Below are 17,789 nucleotides of genomic sequence, written 5' to 3'. Positions count from 1 at the left end.
TCTAGTGAGAAGGAGTTAATTTTTTGATTTAATTATGAAACTGCTGTACAGCAGTTTAATACAAGTATAGTGTAGGAGATCTTATTTTGGTATGCTTGACATTTGCTAATTTGTGTCAATGCACTTAATTTAGAATTGACATTAACTTTTATTGTAAGAAAATGGAATAAGGATAAAATAATTTGCTTTTACCAAAAATTAATTTTTTGTTTCTCCTTTTGATGATTATTTATGTGAATAAACGATAGAATTACATTCATTGAAAAAAAATGAAAGTTTGATATTAAGATTATATTGTAATAGAACATCAAAAAAATTTTAGGTCTCCAAGATTCAAGCAGAACTTAAAAAACTGGATGCACTTCCCACCAATGAAGACCTCATCAGACGTTCACGTGTATCAAGTGACTCTACACCAGTAAAGGATATGTGGCAGTTCCTAAATCTCACAAAGAGGTTGGATGCTGTTGAGGAGGGTATTGAGAGGGTAAGAGATTATTGAGCTACCATACAATATAGAATCTGCATATAGAGTAACAACAGAGAATTTCATTTAGAAATATATGGGAACAACTGAAAAATTTAATAACACCAATACACACTAATTTACAAATGTTTAAAAAACAATTTATTTTTGTTTGAGCTAGGTTAAGTGTTAACCCTTTACTAAAAGAATGAGATAATAACCCAAATGTTTGGCAATAGGAATATAAAAGTTTTGAAAAACATAAGTAAGAAGAGGGCGAATCACTGGAGTTCCTAGAGCATTTCAACAAATGCTAATAACTAGAAAATTAATAAACTATGTATCACAGGCATCAACTTAATATGGAAATATTGGAAATGTCTAATTCTTGTGTTGATGATGAAAGGCATTAGTGTAATGGCTGGTTTGCCATTCCATATTCTGTTTATCATAACAAAAGACAAGCTCTTTTTAAATGTTTTGGGGTGTCTAAAATTTGAGTTTAGCTTCTTATTATCATTTGTGAGTAACTGTGAGTGTGGACAAAAATTAGCCATACATAAGTACTAAATACCTCTATAAATGCAAGTAACTCCATTTGTCACAGTCCAATAGCAGGATGCTTTTCCAAGAATGCATCATATTTAACTTCTGGCAGATTAAAACTGTGTGCCCGACCGAGACTCGAACTCGGGACCTTTGCCTTTCGCGGGCAAGTGCTCTACCAACTGAGCTACCGAAGCACGACTCACGCCCGGTACTCACAGCTTTACTTCTGCCAGTACCTCTGGATGCATCATATTTGTTTGATGAACTCAGAATGTATGGGTTAGTGGGCAAGCTAACTGATCTTCTGGGGGTTAGTACACTCTCCTGAATAAGTAATAATCTGTGTTTTGTTGCTGTACATCTATAAAATGTGAATAATCATGTCACTAGGTGTGGTGCTTTTTTGTATAGAAAACAGTAAATCAACATTAAATTCCATATCAAGATGACAATATTCAGAGATGACAACATTCTGTTTGTTTCGATTCCCACAGTAGAAAATGTGTCAATGTGTTACTATCACATTATTATAACCACCCTCTTTCCAATTAATCATAAATATGATGAATAATCTTCTATTGACACATGAAAGTTGAAAAGTTTGTGTGGTTCCCTAAGCACGCTTCTACCTATTTGCATGCTAATTTAGTGCATCTGATATACACAGGTAAGACATGTGGATTGAAAGAATTATCATTTGAACAGTATATTTCACACACAGATTCAGAAGGGTGTAGGTTGCAGTAGTTACTGGGAGATGAAGAAGCTTGCACAGGATAGAGTAGCATGGAGAGCTGCATCAAACCAGTCTCAGGACTGAAGACCACAACAACAACAACATTTCACATATGTTGATCTTTGTTGAATAGTTGCTGATTTCACTATGTGATAGTATTGGTCTTGATAGCAAAAGGGCACCACATGTTGCTATGAATTCATCTTTCAATTTATTTGCTTCATGACTCGTTAATGGCTAGATGCACAATTTCACATTAATTTGAAAAACAATGTAATGTCACAATAAAATGTCATATTTACAAATGTAATTTTTACATTTTTCCATTAAAAATATTTCAAATTCACACCATGACACGGTTGAAATAAAGCAGATACACTTGTACCAAGGAAAATTCAGTTGTATGCATTTCATGAGCCTCATAGTATGCAATAAAAATAGAAAATAACTTCTGACATGCATTTTGTGGTATTTATGACTTACATTTGCCCCCAGAATGTTTTGGAAACCTCTGTTGTCATGTTAATGGTGGTAATAATATCCAGTTTTATTAAGAGTGAAAATTTAGGTAAAATTTATCTTTTTGTGAATAGAAAACTCTAAGAACCAAAACAGTTATAAAATGTATGTGAAATAACCATAAATAAAAAAAGAAAATATGTTTCGAGAATATGACACATGAAAAAGTTTCTCTGTTACCACTGGTGTATTGAGTAGTGTGCTTCTTTACAGAACAAAATTGTTTTTAGTGCAGTTAACTCCATTATCGTATTACAAAGTTTGCTATTTACCTAGTTAATAATAAATTACAGTCTGATACAAACTTAAATAAAGTTTGGAGATTTTTTATGTGCATATGGTATTTATTATTACTTTATTGACTTCAATTACAGCAAATAATGTCACTTAAAGACACTAATTACCTTCAGAATTATGTTTCTGTCTATTTTTAAAGTGAAATCATAGGATGACTATCTTTCACAGATTTCAGTTTACAAATCGTAACTCACAAAAATATTCTTGCAGCTTGTAAACCAACAAGGAAAATATAAAGCCCAATAATGCACCAAAGAATCATGAAATTTGATAAAAATGAAGTATAAAATTTTGAAAGACTGAGATGGCATCAAACCCTCCACAAGTGAAAATGGTATTGTAAAATTCACATTGTCTAATTAACCTAAACCCTGGTTCATTACAACACCATTCAAAGAATTTCATGCATTGTAGATGCATGATATTTTGTGAACATATGTAATATATAACCCTGTAAAAACTTAGTTGTCCCATATTTTTGTAAAAAAAGAAAAAAATCAAAGCAGTCAGTTTGTAGCTCCCCAATAGTTTACTTCATAAGCATAAATTGTGACAGAGAAATGTGTTACTTGACAAATATAATAAAGTCAAAAAACATTTTCTCGTTTTGTGACTGCATTGTCAATATGTAAAACTACCGACGTTTCGGTCACTGTTGCAAGTGACCTTCTTCAGGGTGTTTTTGTTTACTGTGAAAGAGAAAACTTTTTTTCCTATATACCTGCAGACGTGGCTGTTATATAAATCTGACAGGCTGTTAAGGATGAAGGGGAGGAATGTTAGAGGTTTTTTATTGGTGTTTTTATTATTTCTTTTCATTGATGGAAACGTGATGTTTTGATTAGTGTTTACATTACTGCTTGTGATTGGTGGAAATCGGCAAATGGAAAACCAGGTGGCAGTTGTGATGTGGCATTGTTTTCCTGCTTTCTAGTTCTGGCCGAAGCACGCTAATAGCCTGCACATTTGTGCATATTGCTTCACATGAGCTGTTGTCCCGTAGTTCTGTTATTACTGGCAGCCAAGACATCAGAAGTCAGTAACAGTCTTCTCTGTTCATGTTGGCAGGTTACTTGGCTATTTCTATTCTCTCTCTAATCTTCCTCCTCCTTGCTGACAGCCAAGATGACCTCCAGCAACAACAGCATTATGGGATGACAAATGAATTGAAGCAATGCACACAGGCACTTGGGAGACTGTGGCAGTCACAGGCACATAGAGTGCTGGTACACTTCTACTGCCAGGTACTCCATATCAGCGGCCTCAGTAGTCATTAGACATTGTGAGAGAGCAGAATGGGGAGCTCTGGGGAACTCACGGACTTCGAATGTGGTCAGGTGATTGGGTGTCACTTGTGTCATATGTCTGGACACAAGAGTTCCACACTCCTAAACATCCCTAGGTCCACTGTTCCCAATGTGACAGTGAAGTGAAAATGAAGGGACATGTACAGCACAAAAGCATAGAGGCCAACCTCGTCTGTTGACTGACAGCAACTGCTGACAGTTGAAGAGGATTGTAATGTGTAATAGGCAGATATCTATCCAGACCATCACACAGGAATTCCGAACTTCATCAGTATCTACTGCAAGTACTATGACAGTTAGGTGGGAGGTGAGAAAACTTGGATTTAATAGTAATGTGGCTGCTCATAAGCTACACATCATGCCAGTAAGTGCCAAAAGATGCCTCACTTGGTGTAAGGAGCATGAACATTGGACAATTGAACAGTGGAAAAACGTTGTGTGGAGTGACAAATCACGGTACACAATGTGGCGATTCGATGGCAAGGTGTCGGTATGGCGAATGCCAGGTGAACATCATCTGCCAGCTTGTGTAGTGCCAACAGTAAAATTTGGAGGCACTGGTGTTATGGTGTGGTCATGTTTTTCATGGAGGGGGCTTGCATCCCTTGTTGCTTTGCATGGTACTGTTACAGCACAGGCCCACATTGTTGTTTTAAGCACCTTCTTCCTTCTCATTATGGAAGAGCAATTCGGGGAGGAGATTGCATCTTTCAACACGGTCGAGCACCTTTTCATAATGCATGATCTATAGCAGAGTTGTTACCTGACAATAACTTCCCTATAATGGACTGGCCTGCTCAGATTCCTGACCTGAATCCTATAGAAGACCTTTGGGATGTTTTGGAACTACGACTTGGCACCAGGCCTCACTGTCTGACATTGATACTTCTCCTCAATGCAGCACTTCATGAAGAATGGACCGCTATTGCTCAAGAAATCTTCCAGCACCTGATTGAAGGTATGCCTGCGAGAGTGGAAGCTGTCATCAAGGCTAAGGGTTGGCCAATACCATACTGAATTCCAGCATTACCGATGGAGGGCGCCACAAAATTGTAAGTCATTTTCAGCCAGGTGTCTGGATACTTTTGACCACATAGTGTATATATAAAAGCAAGGGAATAGACTATTATATTTTGGAGTTAGATCAATGTATTGTGGAGGATGATTGCAACATTTTCTTATAAGTAGTGACTGGGAATTAGAAGGAATGAGTGAACCAGAAAGCAAAGAAAAGATTCACCTAACTAGGATAGCATTACTTGCCACACAGTGTATGCACTGAAAATTAGTGAACCACCTACCAACATCAATCCAGATTGGGTTAAGCTTTGCCAATTCTCATAAATAAAAGAGCTGGAGCTATAAATAAACATAAAACATTTGAGATTTCATGTGCAGTATTCAATTAATTCTATGTTAAAAATAGATGAAGACAACTATGGCAATCACAATGAATTTTATATCTCATGTTTTTAGTTTTGCTAAGTGCAGGTGACAGGTGCTGCACTGAAGGTAGTGCCTTAGAACTTACTGCAGCGACAACTAGACAGTAAGAGGTGTTTCACAATGCTATAGCAGGAGCACATGACCAAGTTAGACAGCATGTTGACTGACTTGTTAGCATAACCTTGACATTTGCCAGCTTACCTGGCACCCTGACAACACTTCACCACATTCAAGCTAATGGATGTCAATTCCATTAAAGCCCTGTTTTTGTTGTGGATTTCTCACCAAATGTACCGCTGGTTAGGGTAGTTAGCCTCTCTTAAGGATCCTGCATCCCTTTCATTTGACAAAACGTGTTGCCTATTAATATCATACTATTACCAGCATACCCATGTAATTTCTGCAAGGGTAGAGTTTTATCAGTGCAGGAAGCAACCCTATCAAACATATCAGACTTGGGCTGCAGAATTGTAAGTTTTAAGTCAAAAGTGTCATTTAATTACTGTCGAGTCTGAGGGGTCTCATGCTGACTTTGTGGTTTCAGACACCGGTACTATCATCCAGTTGGCTGCCAATAAATAGGTTCACCAATGGGCATTGCAATTTGAATATCCCACCTTAGAAAAAATCCTTCCTATTACACAATCATTTGAAGTTTCTTGAGCATTGGGTCATCAGTTGGATTTCTGGGCCAATGTGGCCACTGTTTACTTAGACAGTAGTTGGTCCTCAGATTCCACCACATCTTTGGGGGTGGAAGTCGTCATGATACAGCATGCCCAGCCTCATGCTCCATACAAACACCTCTGCAGCAGACAAGTTCCGCAAGGCCCTGCCTTCCTACCCCACTTATTTTGTTCCACCTGACTGGCTGGCCTGCCCTCAGCATTGGGCTTCTTGTCATCACTGTAGGAAAAAAGGATATGTTGTGACAGTGTGTCAGACTCAATTAGCCCCAGCTTTGGCTACACACTCTCAAGCCATGGTTATTAATGTCATCTTGTTGGATATAACAGACAACAAATCCCTGTTCTTGGACAGTTTATGGCAGAGACAGCATATGAGGAAGTGGTGCACCTGTTGACCTTCCTTGTGGTGGACAGACCTATTAGAGAAAATTTCTTTGGCCTGAATACTTTTACAGGCTTTGATTCACTGTTACTGATTCAACCTTGTGCCATATCAGGTGTTGGATGAACTGTGGAAGGAATTTTCAATTCTTTTTCCAACTGGGTTAGGTGAGGTTGCAGATTTCATGGAGTATAATACACTTGCACCCAGAGTGCAAATTTAATTTTCTGGGCCAGGCTGATGATGCTTTGTCATCAGGTCAAGGAAGAATTTGATTGGTTGACTGCTTTAGTTCTCATTGAGTGTATGTCATCTAGCTGATGGGCTACACCATCAGTAGCAATCAAGAAACTGTCAGGCAATCTCCATCCTTGCTGCAATTTCAAAGTGACAGCAGACACAGACTCTGGTTAACACATACCTCATCCTCTGCCCAGAGGAACTCATGAAAGAATTGGCAGGGAAGAGGGGGACAGTATTTTTCTAAGCTGGATTTGTCAGCACCATATTTACAACTGCCACTGGTCAAAGAGTCTTGACAGTTCCTTGTAGTTGACACAATCTATGGTCTCTATAGGTATAATCGGCTCGTTTTTGGGATCAAAAGTGCTCCAGCCGTTTCTCAACTTTTCTTGGAGCAACTCACACAGTTTTTTCCTTGTTATGCCAACTACCCCAATGTCATTATCATCACAGGTCCCAGCAGTGAGCACTATGTCTACAACTTTTGACTTCTGTTTCAGATCCTGGAGGACACAGACCTCAGGTGCAATCTAGATAAGCTGCATTTTTTCAACCCTCTATTTAATACCTGGAGCACACCATTTCCCCATAGGGGTATCCAACAAACAGCCATATTGCAGCTATTGAGGCCCTTCCATGTCAGGTGATCATGAAGAAGCTCCAAGCACCTTTAGACAAAGTTGTGTATTACCAAAAATTCATCCCAAGGGCAGCTGTCATGGCTTATCCTTTAAATCAGCTGCTCAAACAAAGTGTGTTGTTAGTACAGACATCAGTTTGTGAAGCAGTGGTCTAGAATTTGGAAGACTATCTTGATTTGGCCTGTGCATCACCACATATCAACTGCATCAACAGGATGTTGTGGCTACAGATGCATCTTAGTATGGCTTGGGGGATGAACTGCCCCAGTGCAGTACCAGTGGTACTAAACAGCTGATTACCTTTGACTCAAAGATGCTCAATGCGGCACAGAAAAACTACTCTCAAATCAAGAAGGAGGCCATCACTATCATTTATGCAATTAAGTTTCATGAGCTTTTAAGGGGAGTTGGAATGCCCTATCTCGCCAATGTTAAATTTGCTAACTTTGTGTACCTTTTTCTTTGGAACTATTATCTTCAGAACTTTGAAATTCTGGCAGAGGTTTTCAGCATATATTGTGAGCCCACTGAACTAGAACCAATGTTTTCTTTTTGTTGGTATAGTATTTATGAATTTTTTACCATTAAGCCATTTTTTATTGGAAAAAGTATAACATAAACTTCCCTAGTTCAGAGAATAAGCCAGTTCTTGTCATGATTCTAGTTCAGTGGCCTCTTTGAACTGTTTTGCAGCATTTCTGAAAATTTGAATGTTGTTGGTTGAGTGGTTTATGAGATAAAGGTACATGTAACACTAAAAATGTCAAATGCCAGAAAATGCGATTAAAGTAATTTATTATGAAAATTCACAAATACCTTTTATTCTATTATCAAAAGTGTCCAGCAGAGTAATCAGGGTCATCTTCTAGTTCTTCTTCTTCACCTAGAAGCTTTCTTCTCCTTGCTGCCCTTGCTTTTTTTGTATTAAATTCAGCTGCATACTGAGCCTTCCTTACTCGCACGCTGTCCAGAAGCTGAAGACCTCTGATGGTGTTGATACCAGGAGCAATGCCGAGCCTTGCCATGACCTTTAGCCTACCCATATGACCATCATTGAATGAAATAACAGCATCACTGACTCCCCATTTCAATGTTTTTATCCCAACAAATACATTCTTAGGTACACGAGTCCAAATGAGGTTGTTGAACGACTCGTTTTGATTCTGGGTACAACCATGAAGACATTTTCGCAGAAGATCAGGATGCCCCAAGTCTCTATATATTGGTTTAATTACTTCCATAACAGCCAATGGAATATAATTTTTATGGTGATAAGGATCCCCAGTAGCTTGAGATTTTCTATAATTGCACCATGACTGAGGACCATCTGGACAAGCAAAATGTTGAGGATTATCATCAGTTGATGATCGATGTAAATATGTGGCCCATACAGCTTGTCTCATTTCCTGCAAATTATTTGCATTATTTCTTATTGCCATACCATAGTATTGTTGTAATTCATTTATAATTTTATCTGACAGGCAACCTCTAATGGTTTTACCATCTGACAAAATTTTGTCCTTCAGATTCTGTTTCAGTTTCCTTAGACGAGTGCCCATTCGTTTCTGAACATGACCGACACATTCTAGTTTAGTTATTGTCTTATTGACATATGGCATGGATTCTGTAACACTTTTGTATGCCTTGGAGTCCCCATCTCCAAGGAATTTTGTGTAAAATACTCCCCGTTCTTTTTCTGATCTGCTAAACATTTTCACAGCAGCGGCAGCCTCCATGCCTCCACTCGTACCTTCATAATTCTTGCTACATATGTGAGCTGCTTCTATCTTACCAGATGCACAATGGTAACAATGTTTAGTGAGCACTTCATAGTCCAAAACTTTACCGCTGTCCACACTAGTAACAGTAGCAACAGCATTTTTGGATGTGTGACCCCTTTTCTGCCAGGTTCCATCAAAAGCAACAGGGATATCTGGGTTTCCTTCATTTATATATTTTGCTTCACTGGCAGCAGCTTTCATTGATAAATCTGCTACAGACTGAACAGCATCTCCTATCACTTCAGTGTAATTGTCAATTTTAGCAGGTGGAGGTGGAAGATTCATTATGGCACAAAATGTTTGAGCAGCAGTATGTCCTTTACCAATTGCTCTCATTGCATACATTAGCCTGATATTACTCTCAAACAAATTGCTACTGCATGTTTTAGAGCTCCAAAAACAGGTCTCATTTTCACAACTGGCACAAACTATAGCAATTTTGCAGGAAAGTCCTATAGATTTTGTTATGTTCATATCAAAAGAACCTCCACAAAGATTACAACACAAACATTTCTTCATAAACTCAGTAAAAACAGGAAAGTCGACTAAAACATATTGTTCATTAGAAGCTTCATCTGTAATTTCACTTGCACAGTTTGATAACTTCTTTTTTGATGCACTGGTGGGCGTGTCTCCTTCACACATCTCAGCTGTACAAACGTCAGAACTTTCACCAGCATCAACAGGTGCTGAAGCAGAATCACTTGAACAAACGTTATTTGTAAATCTATTACCGCGAAACTTTCGCTTTTTAAATAATGATGCACTCCTAGGCATCGTAGAAACTACGCACTCACCACTGAAAGTCAAAACAAGACAGATAACAAACTCCAAATGAGCGACAAACTAAACTCGAGGCTCAAAACAAACACTCACAGATCAAAAACTGAACAATAAACACAGCTAGTCGTAAAAACAATGGTACCTATGGAAGGATCAAAGATTCTACAACTGAAGAGTGAAATCCACAGCCTTCTATATGTAATGTTTTCGGAAATGCGAAGATTTAAATGTGTACAAATCACAAGACGGGTAACTTTGCTGGGCGCACATGTAATTTTGAAAAATTAAATAAAAATACTTCCAATTGGAATTTCTTAACAAATTTTGCACCATTTTAAGCAGAAAATTTCAAATTAAGTTATAAGGTTAAAAACTGAAAATGTGAATTTTTTCCATTTTCCGGCATTCCAACTCCCCTTAAGTGATCTCAAGTTTCACCTCATTATGGATCACAAACTTTTACTCTCCCTCTTTAGCTCCACAGCACATTTGTCAGACAAGATAGCACATAGACTTCAGTTGTGGTGCTGTTCCTCAGTTGTTATCACTAGAAGATGTATTTCCACCCACTGGTTCAGCACTGTAAAGCTGAAGCGCTCTCTTGCCTGCCTATGGGTCCCAACCCATGCTTTGACCAAAATGAAGTCCTTTGTTTTTGCCTCAACAATGGAGCTCAACAGACAATGGACAGGTTCCCTGGTACAGGGTCCCACATCACCCATGCAATCAAAATTAGATACTGTTCTACATCAGGTGTGGCATTACATTCAACAGCATTGGACCCCATCAATATTTGTGTTATGATATAGATCGGCTCTCACTAACAATGTCATTTTGTAGTCCATGGAACATGCTGTGTCCCCCAGGTGTGACATCCATTGTCTCCTGCACCATGGTCACTATGGGCCATCAAGAACAAAGATGCTGGCCTGGCACCATGGCTATTGGCTGGGAACCCAGTCCATGAGATTGAATATTTTAATTGCTGCTTATGCTAAGTGTGCGTGTCACCAAGCCATCCTCGGCAATGTTACTCATTGTGACCAGAACCTTCACAGCCATGGGAATATGTCCATCTAGATGTGGGCTCCTTTTTGAATGCTTATTCGTTGGTTGTCATAGATGTCTCTTCCAGCTTCCATACATTATAAACCGCCATTCCTCAATGGTGGACTCAATAGTGCAGGCCCTTACCCAGATCTTCTTTATTGAAGGTGTTCCCTGCACCCTGGTAATGGGCAATAGCCCACTGTTTATTTAACCGATTCTAGAAGATTTTTGTGTGCAATGTGGTACCGACTGCATCAAGGCACACCCTTTCCACACTCAGTCAAATGGGGAGGCAGAATGTCTCATATGGACTTTCAAGAGACAGATGAAGAAGTTCACAGAGGACACCCCAGCAGAATACATGCTCACAAGTTATCTCAATAAAGTACATATCCATCCTGATTGGGGAGAAGAGCCCAGTGGAACCGCTGCATGAGCACCATCTGTGCATGGTGCAAAACCTCATGCTGCCTGACCTGTGTCTACCTCAGGTGCCTCCGTCATGATGGTATGCATGAGAGTAGGTGTCTGGCCTCGTACTTTTGGTCACCGTGTGCACTGGTTTCACCCACTTTTGATGTTTTTCCAGCCCTTTGCATGAGCATCCGGACCAGGTTCGGACAAACTTCAGTGGCAAATGGTGGCATTGGATGGCCAGCAGGCACTGTTCCAAGCAGTTCTGGCTCCCTACTCCAAGGCCCTGGACATCCTCATGGACCCAGGTCCAGCATCAGGAACCACCGAAGCTGGCATCTGTGACGCAGCCACCACCACCAGGGCTACTTTCAGCCCTACTCTTCAGTGACAGCTGCCATGGAGGTTTTGGCCACACTGAGGGCACCTGTTGGTGGTGCTCATGAGGACATGGATGTTGCTTCCTGGGACATGCATAGTGTCCCATCGGCTACTATAATGGGACAAAGCTGTCAGCTCACATTGTTGTGATTCATTTCGCTTGCAATGGTGCCAGGTGACACAGTTCCAGCTGACAGACAGTGTCACAGTGAAGCAGCAATGACAAAATTGCATCAAAGCTGGTACATGCAACCAATGGACACACGAACTCAAGAGACTGATTGGCAACTCACCTGCAGTAATCTGAGAGCATTCACCATCATTCTGTTATGGTTGATTCACTTGTCTTTGCTATAATTGGATTCAGCCTTTCAGTTTTCTCAGACTGTGTATGGATCTTCCAAAGTTTCTCATTAATGTGAATTTTATCAAACAATTTTCTGTTACAATTTTGGCAATCAAAGTGTCTTTACTTTGTACATGGTCTGATTTTGCTCTCCATGTGTTTACTGGTGAGCATTCATCACTGGATCTCATACTACCACCTAGCCTAAAAAAACCTATGTGTGCTCCACGAGTACTCTGCTGAGAAGCTCCTTCCTTTGTATAGTGCACCACTGACATATCAGTGGGAGACCTACAATTCTCCATCCCATAATACAGGTCAAGATATCTTCAGCCAAGACCATCACAGAAGGACGGAGCCCTTTGAATCTTTCCACTGGGTTCCAAACCAGTGGGCCCAATCAGCTCTGGTTATGATGATGCAGATTGTGAGCTCTGCTTGCAACCCTGTGATTGAGGCCAGCAGTCTTCACTATTTCTGCCAGTCGCCCTTATGAAATGCCATGCGGGACTGGCATATGCCCCAAATGTGACAGTATATATGGTGGGCATTGCGTTGTACCACGGTGGGCCTGGCACATGGATGACATGACACCACACTGCCAGCTAAGGCAGGGGTGGCACTGCACCTCAGTTTGCTGGTGTGGTGGGGGTGGTGTGGCACAGCGGCAGTGTTCGGCAAGAGAGGTGAGGCTTGTCAACAGTAACAATACAAACTGACTGTGAATAAGGCAGACCGAAGTGGTGGAATCTCTCTCTCTCTCTCTCTCTCTCTCTCTCTCTCTCTCTGCTTTTGCACTGCTTTGGGGTTTTTCCGGAAAGAAGCATGTGATGGGAAGAGCTACCTGACAGGCACTTCCTGTGCCGATGCCAAACAATTGAGATACTTGCCCAAGTGATATAGCATTTTATGCTGAGTGTATTTTGTGCTGCCACTAGACCCTGATACAGCAGTCCCCAGTGGCTTACCACAGCCAAAAGTGTCTTCAGTGGTTCATAATTGCAGCCAGATCCTCCTGCACCCATACACAGCTTACACACATCCTCTTCATCCTAGCACTAGTAACTTATGAATTAAACTATAAAAACACACAAGTAACTTTTGAAAATGTGGTATAATAGGATAGATAACAAAAAGTACTTACCAAGGTGTTGAAGGAGTAATGCATATAGAAGTTATGGAAACATGCAAACTTTTGAAGCCAGTGGCTCCTTCCTCTAGTAGGTGGGTTGAAGGGAATGTACAAAAAGGACTGCAAGGTTTAGAAAGTGGGAGGGTTATGGAAAAGTCACCCAGAGTCTTGAGTCGAGAGACTTATTGAACAGGAACAGGATGAGAAGGAAAGACTGATTGCTGGGAACTGCGCCAGATGAAATTTGAAAACCTGGGAGTTAAAAGGTGGAAGATAAGCAAGACAAAGACTACTGAAAAAACATTTTGCGAGAGTTAATAAGAGTGGGACGCTAGGTGCTTATAAACGGTGAGGGGGGGGGGGGGGTCGGGGAGGCACAGTAATACACAGATCAGAAAAAAAGAGACATAAAAAACTAAAAGGGAGTGATGAGAAGGAATAGTCATCGAAAAGAAACGCTGATACCAATGAAATTTATGTAAATTTAGGCCAGGGGGATGGTGAGAAGCAAGCACATGCTGTAATTCCAGTTCCCACCTACCGGGTTCTGAGAAACTGCTGTCAAGAGGGAGCATCCAGATGACACATGTGGTGAATCATGCCCCGAGGTCATGACTATCATGTTATAGAGCATGCTTTGCAACAGAATATTGTTTGTTGTGAGTATACATCTTCTATCTATGCCCATTCATCCTAATAGATAACTTGGTGGTAGTCATATGAACGCAGAAGGTGGAATAGAATTTACATAACTGTGGGTACAAGACCTGTATCATTTCACAGTTGGGTCTTTCTTTAATAGTATGTTTTGCTAGTTACAGTGCTGGTATAGTTGGTAGTAGCAAGTTGCATAGAGCAAGTGGTGACAGAAGGGATGGTCATAGGGGTAGGAGCCATAGGGTAGGGAATTTGGGGGAGGGGGGGGGGGGAGAGTGGCATCTGCCATTAGGACCCTACCCCTATGACACAAACCTAACTACAGCCTCTCCTTAAAATAAAAGCCCCTCACAAGGACTATTTCCTCAATTCACAGAACTTCTTACCCCACCCAAAATACACACTTCCAGCTTTTACCTTCTTCTTAAGATTGAAAAACCGAATCACAGTGGCCATCAGATAGTTGCTGGCTTCAAAGCATCCACTGAATGTGTATCTGCCTATGCTGATCAACACTAACATCCTAAAATACAGTGACTCCCCTCCTACATTGTAGACATCAACAATTACCTAGATCGTATGAAGTCTGTGCCATTCCCACCATTGATGCAGACACACAAACAGATAAGTGGCATGGTCATGGGGACCAGGATGGCTCATCCCTGTGTCAACCTTTTAGTGGTTAGCTTGTAGAATTCAGCCCCTGCATTGGTTTAGATACATTGATGACATCTTCAGCAACTGGACTCATGGTGAGGCTGATCTTTAAATACATATCTGAATTAAGTTTCTCATGGTACTATTTGAATCCCATGCCTGTTTTCCTTGGTGTTGACCTCATTCTTACTGAGGTTCAGCTACACACTTTGTAACAACAACGATGCTGTACTATTGTACATATAAGTAATTTTTTTTTCCATCTGATTTTTCGATAAACTAGCGTAATTGATGTTCTGATTTCATTTCTTTTTTATTTCATTTCATTGTGTTAAGAAAACTGTAAACAAGTTTCAATGTGAAGTTAATGTTTATGTCAAATGTCAAGTAATATTGTGATAGAATTGAAATATAACAAATTTTGGAACTGTTGTAAGATGTTTAAAATTGTAATTGTGCGTCTGGTCCATACGTAGGCAATGTGTTAGGATATGTAGAATGCAAAACCACGGGTGAATACCCGGCCTGTCAGGGAGCGGTAAAATGTGGATGGCAGGCAAGTGCAGGAAAATGCACACGAGCACTGCACGGCACAACGGGCTCAGTAGTAGTTGGAGTTTGGCATTGGTCTGAGCAACACCTTCTGGAGCAAGGAGGCTCTCCTGGAAGACGTAGTTTCACTGAGCCTCGGGTATGCTGTTCCAATGCCCACACAGCATGGCAATATTCCATAGGCACTAAATGGAAAAGTATTGCGACGCTAAGAAGAATTAAAGTGCCGATATGTCAAGAGCCATAGCTGTGGTTGTATGTGTGCTCTGTGCCTCACCATCTCGCCGCTCGCCAACCGCCCGCCGCATCGATACAAGCAGGTTGAAACTTTTAGTACTGAATTCGTATGGACCATAGAGTGAACTGTTCAATAATAACCTAAATTTTACCAGAACTTTCCCCTCATTTAATTATCCTCACAACTAACCTAGACAGGGTCCTTTCCAAATGTTGTGCAATCTGAGTGTCCCGAAATGAAAAATTAAATTTTGTGTTAATAATAATTACTTGCAGACCTAGTTATGTTAGAATGGTGTTGTTAATGAACCAGTAAATGAATAACGAAGGTCTAATGAAGTTGAAAGCTAACTTTAATATTGATATAGTAATGAAGTTTAATTATTTTGAGACAGATAAAAACGTATTTAAATGAGAAGTAAATAAGATAAAAAGAGTAGTAACACATATACTGGAAATCTTGAACACACGATAATTTCAGTAATCAATTTTTTTAATATAGTGATCATAACAGTTTCAGGATTGTCCCCTCCCCCCTTTACCCATTTGAATTCTGAAGTGTTCCATGTTGGTTTGACCAGCAAAAGTTAAAGTCAATATGTAAGACAAAATTTGTCAGTGTTTTATCTTTATTAAAATTGACATTTTGTGTGTGGCTCGAAAGTACTATTTCTAGGGTAACCTATGCCCAATTTTGATCAGATAAATAGACAGTACAAAGTTTCGTAGTATACATTATAGTGTAGTGTTATGTATTTATGGTTTTTCCATATCAGTACAGTACGTGAAACTATCAGTTCAACAGATTTTCTGGTTCTAAAATTCTACCATATTATGCAGTGTTACTACTTGTTGTTTTGCATGAGTATCTACCAACTTATACAGGAAATAAACTCAGTTAATACCTAATTAGGCTGGCAACCATATTATTATTAAATTGGTTGCATCTTCAGTGTTGCTTTTGGTCCATACTGACATGTAATTGCATTTTGAACTTGCTTGACAGATCATTGTTATTACAGAGTGGGTGTTAAGTCTGATTTGCCACCATTCAGGTCACGCGGTCAATATCTATACAAAAATCCTGTCTCGTAAGGTGAACCCCACTCACTTACCATAGTACAGGCTTTAATGAGTATCGTGTGCCCCACGCGCACGTTACAAGTGGCGACCGTGACAGGACATCCAGTTGTTTTCGGCCACAAATTAACGTGAATACCGAACAGTGGATGTTCAGTGGCACGAATTGCAATAATATTCTGTAAAGTAAATAGCAGTGAACGTCAAGTACAGTAGTGGGGTGTAATTTGCGTTCAGTATGGACAAGAACGTAGCCACAGTAGATGTGCCGAGCATAATGGAAAATGCGGCTGGCAATGACAGGAGTTTACGCAGCCAGATAACAGATGGCATTAGCGGTAGACAATTGGCGTACATACAATACCACAAACATGTTAATGAACAGATTGAAATGTCGAGATTGCCTCGAACACACCAAGGAATAAAACAGGAAGTAGAAGATGACTTTGTAGATGATAGTGGGTACGTGAACGAATCCACTGTCATGTTTGATTCACCACAGATAAAGAAAGAACCGAAAGAAAATTTTGAAATAGAATCGGAATACACTGATTCTGTAGAACAAAACAGTGTGAAAATTTTAAGCATGAATGATTTATTTGAACGATTAACCAAACAAATTGCAGGACAGAGTGAGCAGCTCAAAACACAGAATGATCAACTTAAAACACACGTTGATGAGCAGCTCAAAACACAGAATGATCAGCTTAAAACACACGTTGACGAGCAGCTTAAAACACAAGTTGGTCAGCTTAAAGCACAGGTCGAAGAGCAAGGAATTAAAATTAGTAAACAAATAGAACAGGTAGAACAAAAAGTGGATAATTTAAGCTCTGTAGTAAATACCATGAAGTCTGAAATTGACACAAGTAATAAAAATATGAATAAGTTGCAGGGGGAAATTGACGACATTAACAGTAGGTTTGATGTTGAAATTCTCAACATCCAAGAGAAAGTGGAACCTCTAGTTGAAACAAAAATAGACGAAAAAGTTTTCGGTCTTAAAACTGAGATCGTAAACGAATGCCTACATGGAATATCACAGTTGAAAAAGGCAGTTTCAGATACTGAAAGAAATTTAGGCAAAAAAGTTATCGGGTGTGTGCAAAAGTGTGAACAAAATACATCGAAAACGCTTCGATCCCGCCAAAAAACATAACGGATGGCATCCGTTGGATTTCATCAAAAACTGTGAGAGGATGTTTCCTGAACACCTTGTAAGGAAGCAGCCTACTCACGCCTTATAAAATTGTCATCAGTCTTTCCGTTGTGTGCCAGCCTAGTCCGCTGTAACTAGCTCTGACGTCATAAATGTTGCGCAATACTTTAAAAATCAAGTAAATAACCTGAAATGTTTCTAACATGTCAGGAGTAATACTAAATCAATATGTGTTGAATATCAGTTCAATAACTTTAACCATTTTCGAAATTTGGACGTTTTTCT

At 39.8% G+C, this 17,789-nt stretch overlaps 1 protein-coding gene across 1 annotated transcript in view; it reads left to right on the top strand.

Annotated features, from left to right (window-relative positions):
* The window catches only part of LOC124589485, a 296,313-nt gene that overhangs the window by 193,424 nt on the left and 85,100 nt on the right, over nt 1-17,789 (top strand). Inside the window, exon 5 of the mRNA XM_047131557.1 lies at nt 323-487. Within this exon, the coding sequence (XP_046987513.1) occupies nt 323-487 (165 nt within the window). The remainder of the gene's footprint in view (nt 1-322; nt 488-17,789) is intronic.

The sequence above is a fragment of the Schistocerca americana genome, chromosome 2 (assembly GCF_021461395.2).
Source record: "Schistocerca americana isolate TAMUIC-IGC-003095 chromosome 2, iqSchAmer2.1, whole genome shotgun sequence".
NCBI classification, from domain to species: Eukaryota; Metazoa; Arthropoda; class Insecta; order Orthoptera; family Acrididae; genus Schistocerca; species Schistocerca americana.
Note: the sequence above shows the minus strand (reverse complement) of the source record. Positions and strands in the feature narration are given on the sequence as shown.